This window comes from Halichoerus grypus, chromosome 11 (assembly GCF_964656455.1).
Source record: "Halichoerus grypus chromosome 11, mHalGry1.hap1.1, whole genome shotgun sequence".
NCBI classification, from domain to species: domain Eukaryota; kingdom Metazoa; phylum Chordata; class Mammalia; order Carnivora; family Phocidae; genus Halichoerus; species Halichoerus grypus.
Genome location: NC_135722.1, coordinates 92,950,554 through 92,973,511, shown reverse-complemented (window position 1 = coordinate 92,973,511; position 22,958 = coordinate 92,950,554). Strand labels below are relative to the sequence as shown.

Below are 22,958 nucleotides of genomic sequence, written 5' to 3'. Positions count from 1 at the left end.
TGAACAAAGTTCGGAGGAATGAGTGTGCATGGTTTCTTTGGGGGAAACACAAGCGATTCTACGATTCTACGTAAGCCCAACATGTGGGGCTTAGGCAGAACTTTCTGTAGGGGAAGTTGAGAAGTTGGGAAGAGGAAACAGGTTTCCTGTTATAAGGCCCATGTGAGGCAAAGCACCTCGGACTGTATTGTAGGGCATGAGAGGCAAACTCCAAAGGATTTTAACCTGGGAAGAGGGGCATTTAGACCTGTTTTAGAAAGAGACACTGGCTGGTCTGGGCATTTCCATGTGCTGGGGCTGGCTTGCGTCAACCACTTGTGTGCAGAGCTACCCGGCTGTGATGTTAGCTTGAAACTGACGAACTGGGAGTATTTACACCACAGAAATCGGCAAATGATGCACATCTGTTTCCTCCTCCCTGAAGCTGATGGTTAAACACCTATCAGCTCAGTCAAGGGGCTGTTTCAGAAATTTATTTATGTATTTATTTTAAGAGAGAGCGTGTGTGGGGGTGGGGTGGGGAGTGGGTTGGGGAAGAGGGAGAGGGAGGGAGAATCTTAAGCAGCCCCCATGCCCAGCGCCGAGCCCAACATGGGGCTTGATCTCACAACCCTGAGATCATGACCCTGAGATCATGACCTGAGCTGAAATCAAGAGTTGGACACTTAACCCACTGAGCCACCCAGGTGCCTCTAGGGGCCATTTCAATAGGGTAGGGACTTTGGTAGTTTGTATACCTGGGACATGTGTTAAAAATCCTTCAGGCCCCAGCCCAGACCCTGTGCATCAGAATCCAGGGAAAGCGATGCGGTGGGAACCTATCTTTAAAATAAAGTTGCCAGGCGATTCTTACACAGTCAGTCTGGTACTGGTCGTTGGTCCAGGGCCAGGACAGTAGAGAAAGAGAGGTGGGACGGGTATGAAAGATGAGTTCGAGGTAAGAGCAGCAGAACTCAGTGGCCGACTGGAGGTGGGGACTAGAGGAGAAGGAACTCTGCCAAAGCTGAGTCTGAGTTTCCTTGTTTGGACAACTGGGTGGATGGACGGAGATGCAGGTAGGTGAGCTAAGGAAGGCAGGTAAGAGTTACTTGGTGGGAGAAGTGAGAGTGGGGAGGAGAGCAGGGGTAGTTTTGGATATGCTGTCTGAGAGGCCTCTAGGGAGGCAGGGTTTTGGTGATGTCTTACATGCGTTTGGAATCAGGGAACCTAGTGCTTGGTAGAACAGTCAGGTTTGGGACAACAGGTGGGTTGTTGAAGGCATGGATTCGGGTGAGATTGTTGGGGAAGAATGTGTAGAGAAGAGAAGGTGGGCAGAACTCTAGCAACAACTTTTCGGAGATTGGTAGAAGGGAAACCAAGAAGAGGTCAAGCAAACAGCAGTTTGTGTATTGATGACTGAAGTCAGTGGTTTCTTGGAGGGAGGGGTTCCTCTACGTGTTTCCAGTATTTCTGAAAGTCTGATAGAAGCCACATAGCATGTTTTTGTAATAAGAGAATCTAAAACATTGTTTAGAGTGTTTTAGGTTAAGAGTGACTGAGGAGAGTTTGAGACCTGTCATTAGATGCTGAACTGAGGTTCTGAATGGTAGTTATGTATGTACCTTTGATTAAAACACACACACACACACACACACACACACACAGGTGCCTGGGTGGCTCAGTCAGTTAGGTGTCTGACTCTTGATTTCGGCTCAGGTCATGATCTCAGGGTTGTGAGATCGAGCCCCATGTCGGGCTCCGTGCTCATTGTGGAATCTGCTTGATATTCTCTCTCCCTCTGCTCCTCCCACCCCCCTCCTTGAGCATGCTTGCTCTCTCTCTCTCTCTCTTTTTTCTCTAAAAAAAAAAAATACACAAATTAACTAGGAGACAGCCTTTAGTTAGATATCAGAAAGCTATCTTCCAAAACATGATAGTTGTGGATTTGGTAAAGGTTCTTGGTGTGGCGCTCTCTGCGTGTCCTGGGAATATCTCTGGACTTGCCCCTGTGAGAGGAAATCAAGGGAGAAGGGACTTTAACTCCTTATTTTGAACAGTTTAGACAAAGGAATCAGGATCAAGATGATTGTCAAAAAGAAGGTTTTGGGGGATTGCCTGGGTAGCTCATTCAGTAGAGCATGCGACTCTTGATACCAGGGTCGTGAGCTGGAGCTCCACGTTGGGTGTAGAAGACTACTAAAAATTTATCTATTTATTTTTGCGCGCACACGAGAGAGAGAGAGAGAGAGAGAGAGAGAGCATGTGCACACACGCACAAGCAGGGGGAAGGGGCCCTAGGAGAAGCAGACTCCCCGCTGAGCAAGGAGCCAGAGGAAGGACTCGATCCCAGGACCCCGGGATCATAACCTGAGCTGAAAGCAGACACTTAACTGACTGAGCCACTCAGGTGCCCTACTAAAAATTTTTTTTTTAAATAAGGTTTTGGGGTTATCTGTGGACAGAATGACTTCTGGCTTGCGTTGGGTTGAGAACTGTTCCTACTTTGTTCTCCAGTATGAAGGCTCTGGATTGGGAAGCAAAGGATGTCCTAAAGGCAGGGAGGTGGCACAGGGAGCTGAGAGGGTGGGGCAGGCTGGCCTATGAGACTCCCCTGCCCAGGGTCTTGACAGTTGTCTGCAAGTTCTGGGAAGCATCTTGGTTGGTCACATTACTACTGATTAAAGGTTTACCACTAAGTGACCTGGTTAATTTGTTTGTATTCTCTTAAGAGGGCCTAAGATTTTGCTGTGAAGCAAAGTAGTGCTTGAGGCCAAGGAAGTACTAGGGTGTGGGAACTAGAGAAAAGTGATGTGTTCTTTAAGAGTGACGGAAGACTATTTAAACTGACACAAGTTCTCTTGCCCCCTTTCTTCAGAAGCCATTTGAGGAATATAATGGGGTAAGTGTAATTATTTTAATTGTGTGTAGTGAAAGGTTTGGAATTTTATTGACCTTTGTACTTGAAAATATCTCAGAACAGGGCATTAGAGAAAATGATTTTTTTCCCCAGCCAACGCTTGATTATCTGTATTCACGAGAGCCAAGGACTGGCATGAACATTTGATTGAAACCCATAGGCAATTCAGAAAGAAAGAAACAAACAAAAAAGTTGTAGCCTGGAGCTTCAAAATGTTTTCCTATTGACTTTTTACTCCTACTGTCTAATTGGAGAACTACATTCTTTCCTGCCCACCCTCGGATGGAAAGGCTCTGTCAGGCATGAAGTGCATCTTCATGATGTTGGGTCACTGAGAGCTGGAGCCTGACATTGGCGGGGGGTGGGGCAGAGGAGAGCTGGCATCAGGAAGGTTTAATTCACAGGAGCTGCTTTCTTTGGAAGGTTCATACACGTCTAATTCAAATTGGCATCTCTAGATCACCAATGCCTGAAACAAATTCCGTTGGAAATTCCTTGAGGTCACAGACCATAGTTTACACACTGAATAGGGCCTAGGGTGCTTTCAACACAGGCATTTAGAACATGTTGGTGAACATCTGGAGGTGTGTGGTAGTCTGGGGACAGAGTGTAATCTGTGCAGATTTGAGAGTACTTGCTCAGCAGAAGATCTTTCTGGAGTGGCAGGAGTGTTCAGTGGAAATGAAAACAGAAGATAGGACCTTTGGTCTTAAGTGACAGTGTGGCAGAAGGTATAGGGAATTGAATCCTTAATTACTTGATCCCACGGAGTGTGCTAGTTTTTGTGATAAAGGGTAGGGTGATGTGTGGGCCGTGGTGGCCAAAGAAGATTTCCCTGAGAAGGTGCTGCTTTCAGAGGATCATAATAGCTATAATATTGAGTAGCCCAACGCCAGATCCCTTTCTAAGTAATTGTGGGTATTAATGTTCACAACGCCCCATTGAAGAAGATACCGTTGTCATCCCCATTTTATAGAGGTTGAAACTGAGTAGGTAGAGGAGTTAAGATTGGCATGCTGGCAGTCTGAAGCTCGAACCCTCAGGCTTAATCCCGGATGGGGATGAGTGAAGCAAAGAAGGGAGTGCAGGAAAGGATACACCAGGCCCGGAGAGGCACCTGTCCGAGCCAGGGACAGGTGGGATCGCTCGAGTGGGCGTGGACCATGTGGGAGCTGCAAGGCAGACAGCAGACAGCTTATTAGGGTCTTTATTACTAAAGGAAGGAGTTCGAACTTGGTTCTGAAATGATGGGAAGTCTACAGGACTTTTAAGCCTACAGAAGAGACACGATCTAGTCTGCATTTCAGGAAGACCATCAGTGTCCAGGACAGACTGGAGCCGGGCCAGACTGGCAACAGGAAAAGCAGTTAGGAGCCTATTAAAGTAATCCCCATGAGAAGTGATGAGAGCCTGACCTTGGGCAGTGGCCGGAGGAGTGATGAATGGAGACCAGGGCGGACTGGCAGGGTATCAGGAGGTAGAATGTGCAGCACTTGCCAGGAGATTGATGTGAAGGTGCCTCTCATGTTAAACATCGACCGAGCGCTTGCTTCGGCGGTGTATGTACTAGACAACATCAGCTGGAACTTGGACATCTCCTTGGCTTTATGAGTCCAGGCCTGAATCCAGCAGCTTCTATGGAGCAAGTAGAGCGGAGTTCTGAGGATTTGTACAAAATGAAAGGTTTCGGGTCGCCGGGGTGGCTCAGTCGTTGAGTGTCTGCCTTCGGCTCAGGTCATGATCCCAGGGTCCTGGGAATGAGCCCCCGCATTGGGCGGGCTCCCTGCTCAGCGGGAAGCCTGCTTCTCCCTCTTCCACCCCCACTGCTTGTGTTCCTGCTCTCGCTGTCTCTCTCTGTCAAATAAATAAATAAAAATCTTAAAAACAAAACAAAACAAAACAAAATGAAAGGTTTCCTAGAGGAAGGAGGGCGGGGTGAGAAATCATTAGCAAAAGCAAAGAAAGGAGTGTTTGAGGCAGGGCCACCTTCCCTGAGGGGAAAGGGGAGGGGGTCTTATGCAGATTTGGGGGATGGAGAGGTCCTGGTGGCAGATGACCTCATTGGTGCCGCCTGGAGAATTCCTGACTGAGCAGCTAAGACTCCCATTTCCAGGGGAGGTTGGAACGTGGTTTAAGTGACGTCGTTTTGGACCTGTGGGGTTTTTTTTTTTTTTTTCTTAACACTAAGCTTGAATGAATCCTTACTTGTGGGGTGCCAGGAGAGGGAAAAAAAGATGGTGAATTCAGGATTGGCTGTGTTCAGTTTGAGATTCCAGAGAGTTCAGTACCAATGCAAACGTATGATAGTATTACTAACCTTTCTCGGGGGCTTACTATTTGCCCAGCCTTCTAATAAGTGCCTTATATATTAGTTAACTTGCTCAATCCTCAAAACAGTTGTCTGGAGTTACTTACAACTTAACTGGTGAGGTGACAGGAACGTAGGGAGAGGGAAGTAGGCTGCTCTGAGTGACTCGGATGAGTTTGCTCTGGAAACCTCTGTGCCGTCCAGTAAAGCTTTCTGCAGTGATGGGCGTGTTCTGTGTCTGCACTGTCTAATACAGAAGCAAGTGGCCACGTGTAGTTATTGAGTACTTGAATTATAACTAGTATGACTAAGGAACCCAATTTTTAGTTGATTTAAATTTAAATAGCCACCTATGACTAGTGACAGCGCAGTCCCCTGCCCTGCTGTCTTTGGGGGGCATCAGTATATCCATCGTAACTGAGGGCTCGGGTGTGGGTAGGATTCCCCAGAGACATGCTGCTGTGGATTCTTCTATGGGTCACAGGCCTATCTGAGAATCCGGGGAGAGTTTATAAATCATCTCCTATGAATATATAATATTATTGCGCAGTATTTTGATAATTAGACGTTCACGAAACTCGGGTTCCCCAGGCATGAAGCGGGAAGAGGAAGGAACCCAACAGAATGTAAACTTGAGAATGGAAAGCTCATCTGCTTTGTTTACTACTCTGTACTCGGTATGGGATTCCCAATGCCTGGTACATAGTGGGTATTTGGTAATTTATTAAATGAGTGGTTGAACAGAAGAGCCCATGAAGCTTCCTCAGAAAGAAAGAAGAGAAAAACAAAAGCAGGGCAAAACCCGAGAACCAGGAGAGGGTGGTGCCATAGAAGGCAGAAAGGGTGAGGTTTGGAGAATGGGAATAATCATCCACGTCAGACCTGCCTGGGTGGTCAGATAAGATTAGGACACGACCGCTGTCCTTGACCTCTCAGTAACGGAGGTCCTGGTGGATGAAAGCGAAGAGGGGTGAGGATGCCGTTCAGATTGCAGTGGACTAATTCACAAGTCAGTGAGGAAGTAGAGGCTGTGAGTGTGGAGTCCAGTGGGTCTCATTCCTGGTTGCCCACCAGCATCCCTGGGAAGCTTTTAAAAAGTACACATTCCTGCAGGCACGCGGCTGGCTCAGTTGGAAGCGCATGCAGCTCTTGATTTCGGGGTCATGAATTCGAGCCCCACGTTGGGTGTAGAGGTTACTTAAATAAATAAAAATAAACTTAAAAAAATACAAAATACACATTCCTGGACATGTTTAGACTCTGACTTGGCAAGTTTGGGGAAGGGCCGAGGAGAATCTGCATATCGAAGCTCCCAGTTTACCTGATGCAGCTTTGATGAAAGTTTGGCATGCACCAAGTCGGGTATTCTTTCAATAAAATACGGCCCTGGAGGAAGGGAAGGAAAAATAAAGGGATTGAGGGAGAGCTTTCTTCTTTTTTTGTACATTTGAAGACAACCAGGGGCACGTGTAGAGGCGAAAGAACTCTTCAGTAGAGAAGGATCCGTGTGTGGTAACGAGTTAAAAGATGTTTAGCTAAATTCCAAATCCCTGAATCTTTGACCGGCTACCCACCCTGCTGGAGGTTTCCAAGGGGGCCATTACACGGATGCCGTCCTGCTAACTGTGTAGACAAATGATCCATCTTCACCCGGAGAGTGTTACTTTCTAAGTAGTATTTGAGACTGTTCAGGTATGTTGTGTAAGAAGCTGGCCGCCATTGGCCGTGCCCCAAATCGCATCTGTTTACTTATTTTCTATTATTAGACTTTCCCATACTCATTTGCCAGATGACAAACTGTTCTCCTGCGTTCTCGGCTGCTTTTGCCACCTGCCTGTCTTCCCCTGTATACCTTTCCTCCTTTTAACACTAAAATGGTAAATGCCAGAGCCATCTCACAGGTGGCTATAATTCATGGACACGCAGCCTTCTTCTCTTTCGTCAGTGACCCTGCTTTTCAGGTCAGTGGCTCTCAAAACTACCCTAAGTGTCTCTTCTCTTCCTCCCATGCATTGGACGTTTCAAAATATTTATCTGCCAAACTCACTGAATATTGAATACAATTGATGTCCGCCTTTGATGGTAAACCCAGCCAAGCTCAGCTACTGCTCTGGACACTTTCTGTAGAGGATTTCTACTGTTTCTAATCCTCAGTGCAATCATTTAAGGTATGTGGTAGACCCATGGCTGACACTGAGAAAAGTTAATTTACCCAATATCATCCCCCTAAGTGGCAGAGTCCAGACTAGAACTTGTGTCGTCCTGACTCTAAATCCTGAACTCAGATACTGTGTTTGGATTACTCGCAACTCAATCTTCAGCACCGGTCTATAATTTTGGGGTGGGGGTAAGAGGGTAAGGGACTTGGCCAAAGTAGAGGGCCGATGAGAAACAAAGCCAGGCCACATCCAGGTTGGTCTGTGTTGTGCCATTTCTGCTGCATCCACTGCCTAAAATAATTTATTTCCCCATTTTTATCAATCAAAGACCTCTATCAATCAAAGCCACTCAGAGTGTTTTGAAGCTTCCAGTTAGCATAAGATAACACTCTAGATTGCTCTGGTGACAACCAAAAGCAAAGAAATTCGATAAATAGTCTGCACAGCCGTAGTGTGGGTAAATGGATGGTTTCCATAGGTTCTAGAAATAACAGCTTGCCCATCCCCATACCTGCTTGGAATCCTCTGAATTGCTCAACACCCACCACCCCCACCCTCACGCGGGGGTTAGGAGGCCATGACCCCTTTAATGTTGTCTGGGAGAGAAAGAGTTGTTTCCACATATGAAGCACCCACTCAGGAAGAGTACCAAATGCAGGCTCTCCCTAGCAGGGAAGCTGTCCTTTCCAGAGGACAAAAGGACACCTTCCTGGTGGCTTGTGGGTTCAGCCTGTACTCTCTGCAAGTGTCCCGGGTTGGGGGAGGGAGGAAAGGAGCTCAGGGGAATCATGGGAATTCACCAGCCTGCACCGTGGAGCTTCCTGGTCATAGTCTATGATTATCTGTCTTCCAAGGTATGCTTTGGCTCAGATGACAAACGTATTTTTCCCAGCTTGTGCCAGTGTTACTGGTTTAATATGACCTTTGAGGATGAGTTCCCAGCACTAGTTTGCTGGTGGAGAATAAAACCAGGATTACAGATCTGATCTGCTTCAGCTGGTTTCCCTCACGAATATTCTGGAATTGAAAGAAGCTGCTTCCCCACCTTATTTAGTAACACACTCTAGTGTTTCAAAATTTAATTTATACAGTGATTTTTATCTGAAGCTTGAATTTACAGTAGGAGGGATTTACTTCTTTAGCTGCCTTGGGGGGGAGCAGCAAGCAGTTACCTATACAAATTCCCTTCCTTGAGGTGTTCAGTGGACTTTGAATCATCTAGTGCCCAGATCCAAATCCTTGCTCAGAGTAGTTTTTTTTTAAAAAATGTTTTTCGAACAGACATTTTTATCTGTTAGTGCCCTCTGCTGGACTTCCTCCAAGTTCTTCTTGACTTGAGGCCCGAGAGCCCAGAGTGGACACCCGAGGGCCACCAAGGCCTTCACGAAAACGGAGTGGTTGGGGATGTGGCCCTTGACCTTCTGGCATATCCATGAAACCCTAGTCTGCTGGTTGCTTTTTTCACGACCTCAGAAGACTGGTGGATTCATTTAGGGAGCAGGACGAGCTGCCCAGGTGGCCTGCATCATTTAAAAAGGCTCATTTAAGAGAAGAGTTGAAAGAGTTGATGTGAGAGGGTGAGCCAAGCTCTCCGTCTCTGGAAATTCTGCTCAACAACGCTATTTCATGGGGATTGAGTGGAGGAGTGGCTTGGGCGGCCATCTCGCTTATTTAAGACAGTTGAAAATCAGGTTCCAAAATGGGAGGAGAGGGGACCAAGGGAGGTCCTGTGCACCCTAGGGCTGTTGCCACCAGGGATTCCTGTGCAGTCCCTCTTGTTCTGTGTTCACCTTTCTGGCGTGTTCCCTGCACGCCCCCAACAGGAGTGTCTGCCCCCTGCACCTCGTCTGTCCTGGGGTTGCTTCACCGCTGGGGTGGTGAATACTTGTGCCTTCTCTGGGCCTCCTTTATGTCCCTGTCTCCTAGCTCAGTGCCTGGTACGTGATAAGTGTTTGGTAAATGGAGCTACAATAGAATGTCTTTCCTTTTTTTTTTTTTTTAAAGATTTTATTTGAAATAAAGAGTTTGTGAATGAGAGCGAGTGAGTGAGAGAGAGCGCGTGAGTGCTCATGAGCAGGGGCAGAGGGAGAGGGAGAAGCAGACTCCCCGTTCAGCAGGGAGCCCAATGCCGGGCTCGATCCCAGGACCCTGGGATCATGACCTGAGCCGAAGGCAGACGCTTAACTGAGCCACCCAGGCACCCCTGATTTTCTACTTTTAAATGTTAAGTACATTGACTCTTCCTTTCCAGATTGTAAACACAGGATTTACAGTCCTTCCCTGATTCATGTCTTTATGGTCCATGACCCACAAAACGATGCCTTACACATAATAATAATAATAATAATGGCAATTACACACAGCAGCTCATAGGCGCCAGGCACTGTTCTGCATACTTCACATATGTTCATTCTTTAATCTTTGCAACAGCTTTATAAAGTAAGAACTATCATGAACATGTACCTCCCATTTTGTAGGTAAGGAAAATGATGTTAAATCATTTACTCAGGGTCAGATACCTAGGGAGCAGAGGAGCTCAGATTCAATCCCAGACCGCATATTCCAGAGTCTAGACTTAATTGTTGCCTGATGCTGCCTCTTGTTGGCATATGTGCCCACGGAAAGCATTACATAAGTATTTGTCAAGTGCATGCAGGTTGATGTTTCTTGGTTATTTAGAACCAGTAAACCGTTTGAAGGTGATATATTGGCTCTTTCATCTCTACCATCTGAACTGCTTCCTGAGCGATGGGAAGGCCAAAAGGGGGCACCAGAGGGTTGGTTCTAGTTTGGGTTTCGGAAGTGCGGGATGGCTTCGGTTCTGGTTTGGAAGTCAGCAGTGCCACCTAGTGGGACAGCTTGCTAATAGCAGCTCAGAATTATTTTTCTGAAACCCTGGTACATCGTCATTTAATTCTGAGAGCCCCTTGATTCACTTAACTTTAAGTTTTGATGGCCAGAGAGAGGGTAGGGTGAGAAGGAGGAACCAGATGAAATGGATTCAAGCCAAGTCTCTTCTTTGAAGAGGCTGTAATGCTGATCATGGTCCTCTGGGTTGGTTGAGTGCCATTGGCTGTTAGGGTAAAAACACTAGGCTCCAGACCCCTTTCCCCTTCAGTTCGCCTCACGCGTGCAGCCGGTGGTATAGACCGTAATGCTCACCAGGTCTGCTTTGGAATTTGAGCTCCAGTCAGCTGTGGGTGGCCTGCCCCTAGTACGACACGTATCCCAGGTTCCGTAGGAGACTCGGGGCCTGATGCATTATAACAAGTCAGTCCCGGTGTAAGAAATCCCACAGGTCAACAACACCATAGCACAATTTTGTGAGAAGGAGTTTTTAATAGGCAAGTCTTTGAGACCTCGCGAAGGGGGGGGGGGGGGATAGGGGGAGGAACCGCTCCACGGGGGACAAGAAGCAAAAAAAGTGCTCCGCATAGAGTAAAGGAAAGAGAAAGGACCTGTGTACACACTTCGGTTCTGCCAGGCAACTGGAGGCTGTCTGTGTTTGGTGCTCTTCTGATTTCCGGTGTATGTATGTGTTTGAAGATTTGATACAAATTGCTTCTAAGTTCATTTATTTCTTTGTGAAAGAACAGAGCCTAAGAGCATGGTTGTAACTGTGGACCACAAAAAGTCAAGGGCCGCTTTGGGGGAGAGCGTACAGGCACGGGAGCAAGCTCTTATCCTACCAGATGGTGTAGAGTTTCAGCCTACCCGGGGTCTCGTCTGAGGAATACACTCTGTGGAGATCAGTGAATTCTTTTGTGCTGAACAATCCATCAGAACAAGGAAACAACTGGGTTATACTGGAGCCTGGGTTATAGTGACATTTAGGGTAATAGGAATTTATGATTAATAGACTCTGCAAAGCAGGGGTTTGCTAACTTTTTCTGTAAGGGGCCAGATAAATAAATATTTGAGGCTTTGCTTCTTCAGCTCTGCCTTAACTATTGGTTCTGCCGTTGCAGAGACAGGGCCACCACAGATAATATGTAAATGAGCGGGTGTGGCCGTGTTCCAATAAAACTTTATTCATGACTCTGAAGTTTGAATTTCATACACTTCTCATGTGTCATGAGATGTTATTCTTGTTTTGACTGCCCCCCCCGCCCCCCGCCGCACCCAACCATTTCAAAAAGCAAACAGCATTCTCAAAGGGCTGTACAAAGAAACAATGGGCAGCTTCAGATTTGGCCTGGTGGGGAGGGGGGCGGCCAGAGTTTATTGACTTCTTATCAGATGGTTGGATTAGTTAATGAATAACAGTAAAAATGATATGTTCATATGTTCAGTTAGCGTCATAAGGTGCCTGAGCAAAAAGCTTTTCTTCCTCTCAAGTAAGATGAAAGAGGGGTGAATTCCACATAACTTCCATGAAAGCATTTTAAAGAGCAGAGCTCTGTGAACTGAAGGCCTAGAATCAGCTTGCCTGCAGGGCATTCAGGAGTGGAGGGACTTACCTTCTTACCCCTCCTTCATCCTCACCCTCCTCTGCCTTCCCGGGAGGCAGAGAAGCAGGCCAGGTGACCTCTGCCCCCATCAAGCCTTTTCCCTGCTGGAATTCTCCCCTCCCTCCCAGTCTACCTGCCTCTTGAGAGTCTCCAGGGAGGTTGAAGAAGAATGGGATTGTTATCCTGCCCTACAGATTAAGAGGCCCGAGTATAGAAAGTGCTGGAGGCATCCGCTCACTGAGACTTTGTAGGCAAGGAAGAATCAGGCAACAGGTCAAGATCTCCCTCCTGTGCCTCAGGTGTGATGGGTGGAGTTTGCACCAAATTTGTGTCATTTCTCATGTCCCTTGCCTGTCAATACACCCTGTATAAAGTCACACGGGGGAACTTGTATCTTTGAAATTTTGTAACCGGGTTTTTTTGTCTCGATGACCTCCCCTGGTGTCGAGAAAGAAGGTAACGGTTCGCATCCTGTGTCTTGTCTTCAGTAGCCAACAGAGCAGCCACGACGATGATTCAAGCAGGTTCCTGAGTCCTCGAGCGCGGGAAGAAAGGTAAGGCCAAGTGAGGAGGGAGGGGCTGGGGAGAAATGTGTGGGTACGACCGCCCTTCTAGCACCAGTGGGGGGAGAACTGTGGGCGACGGGAGGGAGGCAGCAGGCTGCCGGAGCTTGTGCTCAGACTGGCCAGAAAGACAGGCTGTTCACCCAGGAAATGAGAGGACTGCGTCTGAGGGCTTCTGGTGTTGGGCAAGGAGCAGAGTCGGTCTGTGGCAAACCAGAGATACTGGGAAACCCCGAGAGCGGGCGTGGCTCGAGGCGCATGTTAGCGGCTGCGTGCGGTGCGGACGGTGCCCGAGGAGAGCTGCGGGGCTTGGCACTGCGTGTGACAGTGGATGACAGAGGAGCGCCAGGACAGGAGCGGGCTGCAGGTGCCAGAGGTGAATGAGGGTGGATAGGTAGGGGGCAGCGAGCATGAGGAGGCGCCGAAGTGCTCGCTGGAGGATTCGAGGGGCGACTAGTTCAATACTCAGGATGTGGGGAGTAGCCTCTGCCCTGTGGAGTGCCTGCGTGCGATAGCTGGAGGGGTTGTTGTGGCAGGCGAGACCTTGGTGCCCGCGGAAGCTGACTGGGCTGATGTTAACGAAGAGGAGGTCTCTGTCGCCATACCACAGGGCTCTGCTCTTGGCCTAGCTCTGTCTACTGCTATTGTCAACACACTGGATGAGGAAGGTGAAGGTACTTTTATATCATTTATCTGACTTTTTGCAGACACTCAGCTGAGGGGGAATAGGGAAGACTGAGGTTGACAGACTCAGGACTGAGTATTTCGGATGGAACAGTGGGTGCAAACGACAAATTTTTTTTAAAGGAAAGGTGCTATTATATTTATATTATGTACTTATAAATCTATATTAGGTTTTTTTTAAGATTGTATTTATTTATTAGAGAGCGAGCACAAAAGCAGGGGGAGCAGGAGAGGGAGAAGCAGGCTCCCCGCTGAGCAAGGAGCTGGATGCGGGGCTCGATCCCAGCACTCTGGGATCATGACCTGAGCTGAAGGCAGACGCTTAACCAACTGCACCACCCAGGCACCCCCTAGAATAGTTTCTTAAATGTAGGATTACCACAGGGAGCCTACCTTGATGGGATTTCGTGTGGAAAAGAACTTGGGGGTTTTATTTACCAGCAAAATACGAGCCAGTAATATGACAGCCCAAATGATCTTTGAAAGTCTGAATTTGGGGCGCCTGGGTGGCTCAGTCGTTGGGCATCTGCCTTTGACTCGGGTCGTGATCCCAGGGTCCTGGGATCGAGCCCCACACCGGGCTCCCTGCTCGGCAGGGAGCCTTCTTCTCCCTCTCCCACTTCCCCTGCTTGTGTTCCTGCTCTCGCTGTTTCTGTCAGATAAATAAATAAAATCTTAAAAAAAAAAAAAGTCTGAATTTGCCCTTTAAAAAGAGACAAAGATCTCACTGGTCTGTACTACTTTGACCATATGTGGTGTATCATGTCCAGTTCTTTGGAAATAGATATCGATAAATTAAGACTCCAGAAAGAATGGTTGAGAAAGTGGCTTAATTTGGGAAAGAGAAGGTTTGTGGTGACTAACACCACTCTTCAAGTATCTGAAAGCCTAAGAAACAGCTAGAGGCAGAGAGGTCCTAGGGAGAAGGATTTCAGCTCAGGATAAGGAAGAACTCTGATTACAGCAGAGGCCTTGCTAAATAACAAACTATCCCCTCTGTGAAGTGTTCAAACAAAAGCTAGATGGTGTGTCATAAGGGGATTCCCTCCTGGGCAAGACCGTGGGGCCTCGGGAATCCTTGTACAGATCTCTTTACATTATAAAGTTCTGTAGTTCTGCCCCAGTTCTCAAGTATCAGTTCAGCTCATCAATTCAAACAGAGAAGATAGGAGGCAAAGGGCCCCCGGGGCAAAGACTGATCATTCTTGTCGAGTCGCTTAATCAGTTAGGATCTGATGGCAGTTCCGTCTGTCTCTTGAGTGGCCTACACTCCCTTTTCAGTGCTTTCTGGAATTCATCCACCATACTCGCAAAATTAGAAGGGGCCCTGGAGTTCCTTTGGTACGACCGCCTTCCCTGTGCTTGGGCATCAGACATCTGCCAAAGCATCCTGTCCATTTCTGGTCATAATGTCTTCAGTTGGTCATTGTCTATCAGCTCTCCGACTAGCAGCTCTGACTAGCAGCTCCTCAACTCTCAGCTGCTTGGGGGCATTCCTAGGAGTGAGGGAATAGGTGGTGAGTTGTAGGCTCTATGTTTTTCCCAAGGCAACTTCAGTCAGTTCTGCCTCTAGGACAGGACTGCTTGACAACTAGAGAGAACCCTGCCTTTTGTTTGCTCTTTGGGATTGTATGTTGTCATAAGTTCTATTCTAGCTCCTTCTCTGTCCACTTCCTCAACCAAATGAAATGTTACAAAAGGTCTGCAGTCCAAACCTCTGCCCAGAAAAGTCCTCTAGATGTCTTCCCTGGTCCTTCCCATCCCTGGCCCCCTGACAGCCCCCTAACTCTTCATGGTGGACAGTGGATATAATTTTGCATCAGCTCACCTTGGGCAGTACGGGAAACAAAGCTCTGATCAGAAGTATGCTTCCCGTGGTGGTCCCTACGGACCCCACGCCTCAGAAACTCAGGACTGGTACATGTTCACCATGGCCATTCTGAATGAAATCTTTTTTCTCTTCCACATCCAGTTGTTTCTCCTGGAGAGAACAGGTCCCCAGAGTGCTAATTAATCACCAGCCTCAGTTCAGAGCAAACCCTTACACTCTGCCCCTAATCCTTCCTCTAATATGTTTTTACCCAATTAAGAGACTCTCTGGGGCATTTTGGATGTTGGTCTGTGTTCTCCTGGCCTGGCAAGCGTGAGATCCAAACCCTGGGGAGATTGTCAGCAGTGGTGGGGGTTGGGCTCCCGCTCCTTGTTCTGGGCCCCCATTTGATGGACAGCGTGCCCTGCTGGTTATGGTGGCATTTCTGGCGGAGGCGAGGCCCTGTGTGATCTCATTTAGTCTCGCAACTCCCCTGGGAGGCCTCGAGCCAGGTATTATGGATTGAAAATGGTCAAGTAGGGGGTAGGTAACATGGACCCGTTTCTGTGGTTGCTCCTAATTCTCCAAACCACATGGTCAACTATAGGGTGAAGGACGGTTTCATAGAGCAGGCAGAAAAAAAAAATGAACATCGATTTCTCCTGTTTTAAAGATAAAAATTCTGATTCTTCATTATGACGTACACTTTCAACTGGTTAAATAGAACACCGATTTTTCTTTTCCTTGTACAAGGTTCAGAATAGATAGAATATTTAGAGACAAACTAGCACCCCATTGTAGTTTAACAAATGTCCATGTGATAGATAGCAAAGGGGGAGATGCCTCAGTATGGCATCCAAACGTAAGGGCTTCTGACAGTTTTCCTCCTCATTCACGTCAATGTTGATTCCTGAAGGAGAAAGCCTTTGGGACCATAATAGGGGCAGGCAGTGGGTGGATAGATGGGTGCAGGGAGGCAATCATTTCCTGGGCAGGTGTGCATCAAGAAGAGTTGATTTCGGGGCGCCTGGGTGGCTCGGTCGTTAAGCGTCTGCCTTCAGCTCAGGTCATGATCCCAGGGTCCTGGGATCGAGTCCCACATCGGGCTCCCTGCTCAGCGGGAAGCCTGCTTCTCCCTCTCCCACTACCCCTGCTTGTGTTCCCTCTCTCGCTGTCTCTCTCTCTGTCAAAATAAAATAAATAAAATCTTTTTAAAAAAAAAAAAAGAAGAGTTGATTTCAGGAGGAGAATCAGAAATGAGGACTGTCTCTGAGATAGGAATAATCCCCTCAGGTTTCCAGTAGAAAGCAGAATAGACCCACCTTCTCCAAAGTCTCTGTGTGTGTGTGTGTGTGTGTGTGTGTGTGTGTGTGTGTGTGTGTGCGTCCGCGTGCCTGCGCGTCATTGAATATGGGACATAAATCTATTTTCATGCTTCTAGGTAAAGCCAGGGATACGCTTAAAAGACACTGGTTCCCAGGTTCAGCCCAAACTGGACCAATTGTCAGGGTTTCTCACGTTGCCAGATCTTTATTTAATACCTTCGTGAGATGGCAGGAACTATCAAAGCCAGAGCTGTAGAAAAAGGAGCTGTTTCACTGAGGATGGTTTATGTACACAATGTTAGTTTCAACAGAACTTGGTCCCGGTTGACCAGGAAGCCTTTCAGTAGTAGGAGGATTGAGACCCGGGCAGGGCTGGGATGTAACCAGGCCCCAAGGCCGGGCTGCCTGTGTTCACGTATCCGTTCCTGCATGCAGGTATGTGTGCCCCAAACCTTCGTTAAGTGTCTGCAAGATACTGGGGAGCCTGCTGGAGTCCAGGCTGCAAGATGCGTAGAGGCTCAGGGTGCCTGGGTGGCCCAGTCCGTTGAGCATCTGACTCTTGGTTTCAGCTCAGGTCATGATCTCAGGGACATGAGATCGAGCCCTGTGTTGGGCTCCATGCTCAGCGGGGAGTCTGCTTCTCTCCCTCTCTCTCCTCCAGCTCGTGTGCACACGTGTGCACTCTCTCTCTTTCTCTAAATAAACTACATAAATAAATCTTTTAAGAAAATAGAATAAAAAGATGTATAGAGGCTCACTGCTGGTGGGCGCCCTGGTGTACTAGAGTGAAATCCTTGAAGTCAAAACAGACTTAGGATGGACTCCCTTCTTCCTTATTAACTGCATCTTTAAATACAATTTACTCACCTTTACTCAACCTCAGTTTACTCATCTGCGAAAGTCTTTCCTTGGGAGGAATAAATGAGATAGTCCAATGTGTAAAGTGCCCCGTTCTTAGTAGGTGCTTAGTAAGTGGTAGCTGCTATGATGATGTCATTAGATTTCACTCTTTCTTAACGGATCTATACTCTGCTGTCCTTGAAGAAGCCGAGACAGAGAGAACGTGTAGAGTATCGATTGCCTGTAAAATGTCAGATGTGGACACTAAGGATAAACAGATGAAGGCATAGGATTTCCCCTTGAGCATCTTACTGTCTCCTGGTGAGACATATCTATAAGTAAGCAAGTATAATAGAATGTGATAACGGACATGGAATTTCGTATAAAGTAATAAAACTAAAGAATTTGGTCTCTAAGGTGCCTAACCCTGTGCGATGAATCTTGCACACACGCTTTGAAATGTAATCCTGTCAACAACCCTGTCAAATAGGTGCTATTATTATCTTTATGTTAGAGTGTGGGAAACAGAGGTTCCGCAGAGTTACCAGATTTGTCCCAAAGTAGCACAGCTACTGTGCTTGGGGTGAGGGCAGGGGAGAGGGAAGAGGGGGCCGAGGAATCCAGAAAGGCTCCACGGAAGGAGTTGAGCCTCGCTGAGAGCTGCAGGATGAGTAGGAGTCTGTCACATGGGCAGCATGCCCAGGCGAGGGAACAAGATGTACATAAGCATGGAGGCGGGAGAAAGCCAGGCGTGTTCAGGGACTTCAAATACTTGAGTGTCGTTGCCAATCGTGGCCGGTGGCGGGGGGCTAGCGAGGGGCTAGCCATCCTCTTTGCATGGATAGGCAGTGCCTGATCACGCCGATCATGCCACAAGCCTGCCATGACAGTGGGCTTCTTTATAGTGGAGAAATGAGGGAGAGATTCTGAGCAAGGGGATTCCCAGGTCACTTACAGAGACTCTTGGGACAAAAGTCATTTGGTCCTAGTGGGAGAGATGGATTTAAGGGGCTAACGTTGAAAGCAGACAGGGAAGGAACCTGACAGTTATTTAGCCATCCATTCCCTATTTAGCAGGGACTTAATTGAGCACATACTATATGCTAACTACTCTTGCAGGTTTTGGGGGCTGCAGCCTCAAACAGGGTAATTGTTGTCTCCCCTCTCGTGGTGCTTACACTGTAGTGGGTAGAAGTAGATATCAACAAACAAGTGAATAAGAAAGCATCCAGCAGGAGTAACGGCTATAAAGAAAATGGGAAAGGGTGGTGCAGTAGACCAGGGCTTTTTGGGATAACACCGAGTTGGGGGGGAAGGGGCAGCTTACTGGCCTGGTGACATTTAAGCCAAGACCGTTTGAATGCATTTCTGAATTATACTAGTGAGGACAGAAAAGGAGGAACTGGTTAAAGAAATTTGTTAAGTAGGTTTGATAAAGCTTACTTATAGCTGGGTGAGGAGGGCACCTAGGGTGAACCTAAGCTTTCTAGCAGGGGGCAGCAAATAAAAGGCGGCATAGTCCAGAAGTTAAGTGCCTGCCTGGGTTCTGATGGTGCTTCCAAGCGCATGATGTGTGGTCCTGCGCAAACCACTTCACCACTGTACCTCAGGCTCCTTATCTATAAAATGGGTATAATAATAATTCATACCTCATGAGTTATTGGGAGGAGTGTGTGTGTGTCTACGATAATTAGCATAGAATAGTGCCTGGCACATAGCTAGTATTTTATATGTGTTTGCTATTGTTATTAATACTATATTATTATTATTATTAAAACACTGAGTAAAGGGGTAAGAATTTGAAGAGCAGGGGTGGTGGTGAGTTTAATTTAGACATGTCGAGCGTGTAGGTGGAGAGATACACTAGCCAGTTGGCTATACCTGTTTAAAGCTCAGGAGACAGAACTAAGATTACTTGTTTGGAAATGAGAATGTAGTCAAGGCAAGAGTCTTAGGATCAGCAGAGTGTACGCAGAAGGCAAAGGAAGAAGGAATTTGCAAAAGGTTGCCCACTGAAGCTGGGAAAAGTAGGAGACAGAAATAACAGACTCAAGAAGGGAGAATCAAAGAGGAAAGAGACAGGTAAGGTAAGCACTAAACAGGATCTTTTCTTTCTTTCTAAAGATTTTATTTATTTATTTGAGAGAGAGAGAGTGAATGAGAGGGAGAGGGAGAGAGAATCTGAAGTAGACTACGCGCTGAGCACAGAGCCCAACGCGGGGCTCCACCGCAAGACCATGGCCTGAGCCAAAACCAAGAGTCAGACGCTCAACCAACTGCGCCACCAGGGCACCCACTAAACAGGATCTTCTGCAGTGACAATTCGGAGGTCACTGGTAACCACAGAGCAGTTTTGGAAGGGAGTAGGTGAAGGGAGGAAGAAGAGATTGAACAAGGAGAATTTATTCTAGGAGTTTCCCTGGGAGGAAGAGATGATACCTAGAGGAGAAGGCAGGGGTGACCGGGGAGAAATTTTGTTTTAATATAGGGAGACACAGTACCTTTAAATCTGAAGTAGAAACCGGTGTAGGTCAAGGGTGTGAATTTGAACAGAGGGCATGGTCCATTCATGCGCTCAACAGACACTTAGCAGTGTGTGGTAGCTTCTCACTGAGTTTCCAGATGAGCACAACTGAGGGTATGACTTAGAAAGTACAAACCTGGATGTGGGCATTAAAGGAGGGGTTCCAGGAGCGCACGTGTGTCCGTGGACCTGGACCGAGGACGGAGGCGGAAGGGAGGATGAATCTGAGGTGAGCAGGAGGCTGCGAGATGAGGCAGATGACATGAGATGGGGCGGGCAGGAGCTCGGGTGGCCATGACAAGAACTTGAGTCTTTATGCAGAGAGCATCCAGAAGCCACTGAAAGTCTTTAAGAAGGGAGCTGACAGTATCAGATTTGCATTCTGAAGATTGCAGTGTGGAGGAAGGGCGGATGCAGGGCAGCATGGAGGCCATTGCAGTAGAGTCCAGTTAAAGGATATTGGTGGCTGGGACTTGGGATGGTAGTTGTGGAGAGAGAGAAAAAAAAAAAAAGTAGATGAGTTCAAGATACATGTAAGGGGATTCAAATGTCCAGGACTTGGTGATGGATTGGATTTAGGGTGTGAGAGAGAAGGGAGGTCTTCAGAGTTAGTTCCGGGATTCCAACTTGGTCAGCTGGCTCGTGCCTCCTACAGAAGATAAGGAAGCAAGGTTTCGGAGGAGGCAAGGAAAGATCTCGATCACAGGTGGAAGGATTGGCCTGGACTAGATCCTAATGGATGTGGATGCAAGTGAGTTCCCACACCACGTGGTGGGAAGGTGAGGAGGTGAATAGCAGCAGGATCTGTCTTCTCCAAGTAACAGGAAATAAGATGATTCCCTAAGATCGAAGGAGGTGGAATGAGAATCGCGTGAGCTTTGGGTATCGTTAATTTGGGGATTTCTTGCATCCCCTTTTCTCTGACTCGCTTAAAAGGTGTTCCTTTTACCTGCCTCACTAGAATTCACCCTCGTTTCTTCCAGGTGGGGTAGGGAGGGCACGTTTTGTTGGACTGTTACACAGGAGGAGTGGTGGGCTGTGGTTCGTTCTGTCCAGCACTGGCCTCGTGGTATGTGCTGTCCGGTTCACTTCTTTGTCTCCCTGCTAGTCCACGAGACCCGGAGGACAGAAACTGTGTCTCTCCTGTCTGGCACAGAGTAAGTGCTCAGCAGAGATGCTTATGGAACTCATGAGTGAACAAATGGAGAAACCAAGGTAATGGAATTTGAAGCCAAAGGGCAGGCCTCCGGAGTTGCAGGCTCAACTGCCGATTTCAACTCAGGTCTAGCCACCAGAATAGAGAGCCTCCTGGTAGGAGGAAGGATGCTTTCAGTTCTGCTTGTCCTATCCCAGGAATTGTCCCCAAATAGCCTACTTTCAGAGCGCTCTAGCTCCATCTGCATGCCCGGCCCCCCGAATTCCCTGTGGCCCCGTGGCCACTCGGGTGACCTCCAGTCAGCTCCCTCAGCACGAGGAAGGAGCCCAGTACAAACCCTCTGGGAATGATGCCCGCCGGCCCGGCCCCTCCCCTCCCCCTCGTGCACCAGCAGCTGACATCACATGCAGGTACAGCTCCAGGCTCCCTGTCTGAGGACAGAGAAGAGGAGGAAGCTCACCAGGTGCCCAGAGCACTGCCAGATGTGGGGAGATGGAGGAGGGCTCTGTTTGGAGCTGTAGCTTGGGCCGAAGCCAGAGGGGATCCTGGTAACACGGAGCCTCAGGCTCTCCCGCCCCGGGGCCCTCCACCTGCCTGGGTCTTGGATCGCACATCCGGGCGGGGAGGGTTTGTGTGCAGGAGGTCCGGCCGACAGCTGAAGGAGCTGCAGAGGCAGCACGTCCAGGCGGCTCCGGAGGGAGCCCCCAGCCCTTGAGGTCCCAGCGCCATGTGGCGGGCCCTCCCCTGAGCCCAGCATGGTACAGAATCTGTGCTCCAACGCTGTCTCTTGCAGCACGGCTGTCAAGCAGGCCTGTCACTACCACGTCTCCTCCCTGAGGAAGAAGCTGTCCTTTCTACGAGCCAAGTAGGTGGCAGGGGGCCCCCCGGAGGTGAGAGCTTGACCAGTTGGCGCTTGGGCTGGTTGGGGATGACCTGGGGCTCTTCAAAGAGGCAGGAGTGCTTTCGGGGTTGGATCCCGTGTTTGGGCTATTGGAGTTCTTTGCCGGGGGACAGGTCCTCACGAGGGAGAAGGAGTGATCTGTCGCAAGAGGCCGAAGGCAAAGGATAGAGGAGGGGTGCAGCCAGGTGAGGCTGCGTGGCCCTTCGTCGGAATGGATGGAATGCTTGACGGGGCCTTACTGTGTGTCTGTCCAGGAGGTTACTGGCTCTCCTGGTTCTTCGTAACTGGCCAGGGATGATTATTTGCCTCTTTTGTGGTAAATTACTTCAGTTGGTAAAGAACTTGGAGGTCCCAAGAGAAAGGTGCTGTGGAGAGTGGTGTATTCTATCTGGCGTCTTTGGGATGCTGATAAGTCCCTTCCACTGATCGGGAACCTGTGAGTGAGGTATTTGGGGGTATGGATGTCATGTGTTCTCTTCTTAGAGGGGGTCACTGGGGACTCTGCTCCGACTCCAGAGCTGCTTGAGCAGGCTGCCGGGGAGGTCTGAGGATAAACAGGGTGTGGGGCGCTCTTTCCTGGTGCGGGCCCCCTCACTGGCAGAACCGTCCATGGTCAGGGGCTCCGTGGTGGCCATGCTCCGTGGCCTTTGTGACAAGCAGAGGGGAGGAGGTTTCCTGGAGGAGAAAGATGTTCCAGCCTCCAGGGCCAGAGTGAAACTCAGAGGCTGATGGGTGTTGGAGAGAGAGGGGCATGGAAGCTTACGGGCAGGTTTCTGGGTGTTCTTTTGTGAAGAGAAGTAGAGCAGTGAGGGGAAGGAAAGATGGGACAAGTGGAGATTGCAGAGGTCGGTTGAGGCTGGAGGTGTTGTAGATGACTTGATCTTGATTCTCTCTCTCACACACCCGCCGCACACACGCACGTGCACAAACACCCACAGGCATGGGTGCTCATGAGTGTTTAGCCATCTGTTGATAAGAGTTGTCCCCCCTGGGGTGTTCTCGTGGCAGAAGCTTTGAGGGCAGTGAACAGAGGAGTCCTTACTCTTACGAGGCTACTCCTCAGGCACCGATCACCCAGGTTCCTTGCACACACAGCAGGCACCCAACAGATGATGGCAGAATGAGAGATTCCCCGGACGCTGTGGTGCGGTGCTGGTGATGGAGGCCGGCTCCCCTCTGCGGTCCCGTAGAACTCAGGAGCACGTTCCAGACCCAGTGGCCTTCAGTTAATCTCTCGTTCTACCACCTGCTGGCTGTGGAGCTCCCACAAAATCATTCTGTCCTCTTTGAATGTTTCCTTCCTTAAGAATGGAGACAGTTGGGGCGCCTGGGTGGCTCAGT

At 48.6% G+C, this 22,958-nt stretch overlaps 1 protein-coding gene across 6 annotated transcripts in view; it reads left to right on the top strand.

Annotated features, from left to right (window-relative positions):
- The window catches only part of GRAMD1B (GRAM domain containing 1B), a 232,969-nt gene that overhangs the window by 89,902 nt on the left and 120,109 nt on the right, over positions 1 to 22,958 (top strand). For 5 of the 6 annotated variants that reach the window (XM_078058830.1, XM_078058832.1, XM_036081711.2 and 2 more), the window contains exon 2: positions 12,303 to 12,368. The exons of the other annotated variant lie outside the window; for it this stretch is intronic. In XM_078058830.1, the coding sequence (XP_077914956.1) occupies positions 12,303 to 12,368 (66 nt within the window). The remainder of the gene's footprint in view (positions 1 to 12,302; positions 12,369 to 22,958) is intronic. 6 annotated transcript variants of the gene reach the window in all.